The sequence below is a fragment of the Filicampus tigris genome, chromosome 1 (genome assembly GCF_054856515.1).
Source record: "Filicampus tigris isolate MCC_2025a chromosome 1, RoL_Ftig_1.0, whole genome shotgun sequence".
NCBI lineage: Eukaryota > Metazoa > Chordata > Actinopteri > Syngnathiformes > Syngnathidae > Filicampus > Filicampus tigris.
In genome coordinates, this window is record NC_141217.1 from 33,952,576 (window position 1) to 33,960,845 (window position 8,270).

Here is an 8,270-nt window from a genome sequence, read left to right on the forward strand (position 1 = left end):
AGTAACACGTGTGTGTGCGTACGTGTGTGCATGTAAGTGTGGGTGAGTAAATGTAAATTATTAAATGAGCCGTTATGTGCTTCAGTGATCTAACAGCCGCTTACGTGTGCTGGTTACCACAGTTACATACACCAGCTGTTCTCTGACTGACAAGGGTTGCATGAAATGCAATGTCTGGCCAGTGAAAATTGGTTGACTGGCAGTCTGGCAAAATGTAAATGGTGACCCCGCCCACAAAAGAGGAAGTCAAACTTCCTCTATGTAAATCAAACTTGTTGGAGAGAAGTGAATCTCCTGTTTGGCCGCACTTGTTGGAGAGAAGTGAATCTCCTGTTTGGCCGCACTACACTTTTTAACCTTTGAGAACGACAAGCACAGAAAATGAAATCAAGTCAAAGGTTGGTGCACTTTTTCTCGACTTTTGCGTTGGTTCGTTCGCGTGAGATGTAAAGGTGATGTGAACACGCTGTTATAGTTGAAAGAATAAGAAAAGAACAGGCAAAGAGGTGACATATGTGAACGAGGAAAAAGGTTGCAAAAGGAAAGAAAAACATAGTGAGGGAAAGTAGTGACAAGTACACGAGGAAAGAAGCGAGAAGCAAACAAGGAAGGAAGGAAATGGGCAACGAGTGAACAATGAAAGAGGTGAAATTCAAACAAGGAAAGGAGAACATAAGGAAGGTGGTGACAAGTATACAAGGAAAGAAGGACGTCGGGAAGAAACTGGTGAGAAGTGAACAAGCAAAGAACCTAAGGAAAGAAGGAAAGAGGCGACAAGTGACCAAAGAAAGGCGTGACAAGAAAAGGGGTGATGTAAAAAAAAAAAAGCAAAGGAGAACACAAATCAATTCAACTTTATTTCTATGGATCACCTTAACAACAACAGCAGCAGCAGCAAAGTGTTGACATGCTTTTTTAATACAAAATCCAAAAATGAAAATCTATGACTAAGTTGTCATTAAATAACATTAAAACATGTTAGACAATGAGACAAAACAAATTTGATATAAGGAAATTAATAAATTATTTACAATAATTCTCAAAAAATTAGTAGCACCTTAAATAGCTGGTGTAGAGGCCGTAATGTACTACGCAGTGCTTTGCATTTTACAAAAAAATGGAGCGTCCGTTATTCCTCATTCGTGTGTACCCTTCCGTCGTCCGTCATTCTTCTTTTTTTCCGGGGGGAAAAAATTAGTACCCGTGCCCCTAGATTCGGGCTAAAATATAGACCGATTATAGACGGGTAAATAGACGTCTTAAGGCTCAGGGGGGAGGTAAAAGGCAGCAATCCAACTTGATCATTGGTGACCTGTTGTCTCACTGCAGAGAGCTGCAACATACATGACAACATGAGTGAGGTGACGTACGCCGTCGTCAACAAGCCTAAACTGCACCCGCCACCTGCAAAAAGGTACACGTGCATCTATTCATATACCTTTCTTCTAAAAGTAGAAGTCAACCCAAACATATTTTTTTCAAGAATATGTTCTATGCAAGCCCATTAGTTTGAAACAAGGCATTTTGATAAATATTGCGTTTGTGGAATAAGAGTTAATCCACACGTTTTTAGCCATCTCTGGGGGCGGCCATTTTGTCACTTCTGTTGACTGAAAATGTCATCACAACTGCTCAGGGCTCAGCTAACGACCAATTACGGCTGACCTGTTTTTTGAAGCTGCGCCGTGATTGGTCTGAACCTGAGCTTTGAGCAGTTGTGATGTCATTTTCAGGCGACAGAAGTGACAAAATGGCCAAAATATTAATCAGAATGCTGTCTTTCAACTAGTGGGCCTGCTGGGAACATATTCTTGAAAAAAAATATGTTTGGGTTGATTTCCCCTCTTTAATTCTCTTCTTTCCTTGTTTACTTGTCACCTCTTTCCTTCCTTTCTCCTTCCTTCCTTCCTTTCTTTTTATTTCTTTGGTTTCCTCCTAACCTCTCTTTTCCTTCCTTCCTTAGTTATGTTCTTCTTTCCTTGTTCACTTTCACGTCTTTCCTCCTTTATGTTCTTCTTTCCTTGTTCACTCATTGCCTCCTTCCTTCTTCCCTCATCACCACTTTGCTTCACTTGTGAAGTTGTCACATCTTCCTTTCTTCCTTTTGTCCTTCCTTAAATTCTATGTTCCGTGCTATATACTTCATATCCTCGTTCACTTGTCACCTAATTCCTTCTGTTTTATTCTTCCTTAATTTCTTGCTTCCTTCCTTACTTCACACCTTATCTCTTACGCCCTTCCTTAAATTCTTCTTTCCTTGGTAATTGTCACCTCTTTCCTTGGTCACTTGTCACGTCTTTCCTTCGTCATTTGATACTTCTTTGCTTCCTTATTTTCTTCTTTCGTTGTTCATGTTTACACCGCTTTCCTCCTTCACTCATGTTGTGCTTGTCTTGCTCACCTGCCACCTGTGTCTTCTCCTCCAATTTTATTCCTCCCTCGTTCACTCTTCACCACTTTTTTTTTTTCCTTTTTTTGGGGCGTTCGCAAGAACTCTGCACAGCTCCCATCACTATGACAACGATCCACCGACGACAACAGCGCCGTTGTACAGCGTGGTCGGACCTACGGAGGGCGCTGTGAGCTCGGTTTGCACTCCCAGATGGACGGCGGCATTAGCGGGATTAGAGGTTCCCACTCGTGAGGAGCAGGTGTCAGGTAATGAGCAACACGCCCAGGAACATGTTAGCAAGATTTCATTCTCTTAAGTGTTCTTTGTTCCCTTAAGAGGCACCCTACAAATCAAAGTTATTATTATGATTGTGTGAATGCAAAATAAATAACAAAAAGTATTTATTTTTATTATTCCACCTAATCTTTTGTACTTTTACTCCTACAGTTCTCACCTAATTCAACCTATTCAATATACTAAATATTTACAGAATACTATTTATTATCATTATTATTGTTATTATTATCACACTCTCCTTCCAGGCACACACAACGATTACGAAGACTTGACCACTTCGGTGACTGATATGAACGACACGTATGTGCGTGACGAGCTCGGTCAGTGGATATTCTTCAAAAGTTTTCTGAGCTAGCTAGTAAAGATGTTACAAGTGAGTGAGGAAATTGGTGCTTAGTGAACGAGGAAATGACTGAAGAATTACCGAGAATTGATTGCGAAAATCAATGCACAAGGACAGAAGAAGAAAAGCAAGAAAAGAGGTGACAAGTGAACAAATGCTGACAAGGGGACAAATACGTGACAAGTGAGCAAGGAAAGCGAAAGAAGGAAAGAAAGTGATGACAGGTAAACAAGGAAAGAACATTACGAAAGACGTGAAAAGGCGACGAGTGAAGTGAGAAGAACCCGAAGGAAAGTGGTACACTAACAAGTGAACAAGGAAAAAGGTGGAGCATGAACAAGGAAAGATGTTAGACTATGATGAAGGTATAAGCTAATGTAGCATTTTGTGTTGTCAAGTAAAAACTTCAATACACAATTAATAAATGATATGCACTAATTTCATTTGGTTTGTGTTTTAGAATTTAATTACCGGATACAGAAGCCAAGAGGACCCAGACCGCCACCTCCTGGCTGGACATGACAGGCGCCCATCAGGCACAATTGGTCATTTTCAGAATTTGTATCATGTACGTTTGTTCTTGTCTACAATAAAAATAATGTTCTAAATCTTGCATGAAACATCATAGCATAGCACCATAGTTTATTTACCACTCCCTGAACATTGAGGAGCTTTTAGCATTTTTGCTTGGCAGCTAGCCCCAGAACAAAGAGGAACATTAATCTTAGTTTATTAAGGAGCCCCTAAACATACATGAACAAGTGTCATAATTTAGTTAGTTATGACTCCCTGAACATGGAGGACCCTTTTAGGGGTGCCCACACTTTTTCAGCCTGAGAGCTACTCATGACATGAACGAGTCAAAATGATCTACCACCTACTAAAAATGCAAAACACATTATTTATAAATATACTGAGAATTATTTTTGTATGTACAGTGTACCTTGCATAACTGCATCACCCTATATAGCATAATACAACAACAAAAATGTTTTGTAATTACCTTACTCTGATGCCTTGCACTGAATGGAATCAGCCAGGGACGCATAGTCCGGACAGTAGCTACTGATAGCCAGCCTCAAGCAGATTTGCCGCAACAGCAATCCGCCCATTCGCTCCATTCGGCACGTATAAAACAAGTCAACTTTTTTGCACACAATGCTAATGCTAACAATATTGCTTGGCTGGCGAATGAACAGGACACTGTGTGGCTGTGTGTGACTTAGTATGCCCGATGGTGATTGGCTGTCGCGAGGCGAAATAGCAAAAAAGTTGACTCGTTTTATACGAGCAGAATGGAGCGAATGCCCTGATTTCCGGTGCATCGCTACGCGTCCCACCGCTCCAAACGCATCATTCGCGCTGCCCTGCACGCAACTGCGCCCGCCCACGCGAACTCTTTGACTCCAATTCAAACGCGCCGCCAGAAACGCTCCCAATGCAGTTGGTGTGAACGTAGCAATACAGTAGTGAGGACTAGGCTGGCGTGCCTTTGCGCTCGACCACTCGATTGCGATCGACGTAATGGGCACCCCTGCTTTAGAGTTTTAACTTGGCACCTAGCCCCAGAAAATGACATCACAACTGCTCACAGCGACCAATCACGGCTCAGATTCAGAAAACAGGTCAGTCGTGATTGGTCGTTGTGAGCAGTTGTGATGTCATTTTCAATCGACAGAAGACAAAATGGCCGCCCCCACAGATGCCTAAAAATGAGTGCATTTTGCTGCTTAACTTATATTCCACAAACGCAAAATGAATCCGAACGCTGTGTTTCAACTAGTGGGCATGCTGGGAACATATTCTTGAAAAAAAATATGTTTGGGTTGATTTAAGCATCTTAGTTTCAAAACCAGTCCCTGAGCATTGAGGAACATCGCTTCGGTCGGGCCAGCCAAAATCAAATTTTTAGCCCATCCAGATTGAAACTGGATGGCTGTTTTTTAGCCTGAATAGTCACAAAAGCAAAAGCACATGAAATACGATTTTTGCTAGACGGATTCAAACCACATTCGGGAGGTAGTTTGGACAGGATGCGTCTGAGTCTGTACAGCTCCCAACACACATCTCCGCTTTGACTGTCCGCGATGTCACCGCGCAAAGCAAGACCCAATGCGGCAGAGCAGAGCGCACCAATCGAAGTGCAGAGTGGTAAACAATGAAGCACATGGAAGAAATTGAAAAAAGTAGTCCCTGGACAAAGGAGGAAACATATTCCTTTATCTGTCTGGAGACTGATAAAGTAATGACTATCAGGAGATAGCGATATACAAGCAAAGCTTGAGGGTATGTATCAAAATAAATCAATTTCTGATAGTATTTCATGTGTTACTGCTGCAGCAATTATATGACTATTATTATATAACACTACTCGTGCTGGAGGACGCCTCCGTTCCGACGTCGTTGCTACAGCAACCTGTTGGATGGGTGGCCCAGTCTGAACAAGGCCAAATCCGATTTGCTAGAGCTGGTCCATTTATGGCCTTTGTCTGCAGCCTCGATACCCTTCCACCGTCCGTCTATCCGCCTTTTTGTTTAAGCCGCACCAAATAGTAATCGCCTATAGGCCAGTCCGCCTAGCACAGGGGTCGACACCCGCGGCTCCGGAGCCGCGTGCAACTCTTTCATCCTTATATTAAGGCTCTGTGTATCTTGGGAAAATAAATTATAAGTGTCCGATCGAAGTGTATTGTGACGTCTTCCAAAGACACGACGTCAGACATATCTTAGTGATCTCCATTTTTATTATTCCAACATGTGGGCCGTAGTCTACGCCAACTACAGTGCAACAGTTTCGTCATAAGTACACACGGGTCCTTCTGGTCCTTCGCCGTCTACTACTCACTCCACTCACTCGCACACCCCTCCAATCCAACGAGTAGCGTGATGCAGTAAGGAACCTCGGAAACACAATTTAGCAAAACACAAATGTCACCACAACACAGATAACCCAATTTGTTTCAGTATGTTATTTTACTCACAAACGTGTTTCATGTCTTCTTATCAAGTCAAAGTTTTTAACTTCTTTCTTCAGACGGTGCAATTTCGGTGATCAGCATTCGCCTTCCTCAGAGACGTTTGACAGCACAGGAAACAGCCGGCATGCGTGGCTGCCTTCTGACACGCCTGCTGCCAGCGACGCTAAAACTTCACAATATCTTAACAAAGTATTTTATGTGTGTGTTTGTTTGTTTGATTGTAGTTGCAAATTGTAAGATTATTGTGACCTCGAAATATTCAAATAAAATTACATAGTCACTGTCAGCCGAAAATCTCGAACCTTTCAAATACGGTCAAATTATTATTATTATTATTTTCCATCACAAATCGATTCTAATGGACCCATGCAATTCTAGCCAATTTAAAGCGGTGAAAATAGCAAAATACTCAAATAAAGCACGATTTCACGGCCATCTGCTGATTGCATTCTTTTTTTTAAGCAATAACGAGTGAAAATAGTAAGGTTCGCTGGATTAGATTGGTTTGTACAATATGGATCGATGAGATGCTTCGTTGCAAAAAAAGACCCCCTGACGTGTGTCGTGAGGTAAGTCTCCATTTCATTTTAACATGCACCTTAGACGCGGTTAGTGGGATAATTGTTTTATTCACTGCATCACTCTTGGCTTTAAACCTGGAAGAAGGCGTTTTGTGAAGGTGTTGGAGCCAAAATGAAGTTGGATTGTATTGGGCAGGTGTGTTTGCTGGTGTGACGTTTCAAAGGCTGGGGGCGACACATTAGCGCGGACTTGAAGTGCTCGGATATCGCTGCATAGCTTGATTTTTCTACTCTTTTAATTGGGGCTGTTCGATTTTGCCTAACAAGAAAATCCCAATTATTTTCTCTCAAACCCGATTTTACGATTCCGATTTCTTTGTAAAATAAAAAATAATGAAAAATGAAGAATTTTGAATGTCTTTTATTTAAACTTTATTTTTCTTTCTTTGAACTCAAAATGCCAGTCAATTTAACTTAATACACACAGAACAATCCATTGGGATGAACAGCATTTTACTTACACAATAGATTTCAGATCTGTTCTTAATTAAACCAATAATGAAAGAAGAAAGTGCATATAGCATCTGAAACAAAATCATAGCAGAATCGCCGGTAGCCATGGATGTTGTTGTTGTTGTTATCGGACGCTCGTGGGAGGAAGCGGAAATGCAGAGGAAACTACGTTGGCTTAGGTACACCAAAAATTTAAAAAATCGTTTTATCCAGAAAATTTGGTTTCGGTTCAAAATCGCTTAATCGAGCAGCCCTACTTTTAATCGATTCAAGCGTCAAATTACCAATTTAATGTATTTTTATGTGGACGTGAGTGTGCAACAGCAATATAAGGTATTATACAACTTGAATTTAGCGATGCCTGGGAACTAAAAAAAAGCTGGCTTTTTGGTGGTTAATGTCAAAAAGAGTTTGTGGCTCCCAGTGCTTTTGCGTCTAAATGGCTCTTTGACTGTCAAAGGTTGCTGATCCTTCCTCTATACTGACGGAAGGTCAGTGATCTCTGGACTCCTGTTTTCGCTGGCGGACTGACGATTGACGGAAACTTTGAAACACTGACAGAATAAGCGAAGATATTAGCCATTTTTGGCCATTCCCAAGAGCGCCTGACCTTTTCTTAGCAAATCCTACCCGCACATAGATAAACACCACACACAACCATACAAAGTGGAAAAATTTTGCATGATGTCATCAGTTATACAGAAAAGCATTTAGCAGGTTAGCATGTAGCCTGTCCACACCGCTACACATATAGTGTCTTATTTTAGCAACAAGCTGCATCATAAAAAAAAAGCAGAGAGCAGCCAAAGTGAGACTGACAAAACGAGCGATGAGTGATTCGATTTCACATGATGATGTGATTTAGAAAGCAGAGCTTGTTGCTAGGCAACACAGCAGCTCCCCTTTCAAGTTTCCCCTGCTTGTTGTTGTATTTTTTAAACAACCAGGTCAAAGTGAAGCTCAAAAGGTAACCATGGCAACAACCTCATCATCACCATTGACCAGCCTCCGTCCCTGCTGCTCCGTCACGGGTTGGAGGCGGTCTTGAGAGGTGTCCATGTTGCAAAGGAAGTAGCGGTTCTTGTCGCGATGTCATTTCCTGTGTCTTCCAACCACAGAAGAATACATTCCTCATCTGTGGTTCTTTTTTTTTTTTCTTTTTTTCCTGGCCATCTTTTTTGTCCCCTTCCCTCCTTCTTTCCCTCTCAGTCTCTCAGCCTCCCTCC

At 41.7% G+C, this 8,270-nt stretch overlaps 1 protein-coding gene across 1 annotated transcript; it reads left to right on the forward strand.

Annotated features, from left to right (window-relative positions):
* Nucleotides 1–276: 276 nt before the first annotated feature.
* LOC147153719 (uncharacterized) lies at nt 277–3,657 on the forward strand. Its single transcript, XM_086035104.1, has 5 exons — nt 277–398; nt 1,330–1,414; nt 2,492–2,658; nt 2,935–3,009; nt 3,493–3,657. The coding sequence occupies exons 2-5, from the start codon at nt 1,353–1,355 to the stop codon at nt 3,552–3,554; spliced, it is 366 nt and encodes a 121-aa protein (XP_085891230.1). The 5' UTR covers nt 277–398; nt 1,330–1,352; the 3' UTR covers nt 3,555–3,657.
* Nucleotides 3,658–8,270: the final 4,613 nt, after the last annotated feature.

Excerpts from the sequence above, each read along its gene's own strand:
- LOC147153719 (XM_086035104.1), top strand. The coding sequence starts at position 1,353 with ATGAGTGAGGTGACGTACGCCGTCGTCAACAAGCCTAAACTGCACCCG. Across the intron at positions 2,659-2,934 it reads TCGTGAGGAGCAGGTGTCAG|GCACACACAACGATTACGAA; the intron begins GTAATGAGCAAC and ends CTCTCCTTCCAG. Across the intron at positions 3,010-3,492 it reads GTATGTGCGTGACGAGCTCG|AATTTAATTACCGGATACAG; the intron begins GTCAGTGGATAT and ends TTTGTGTTTTAG.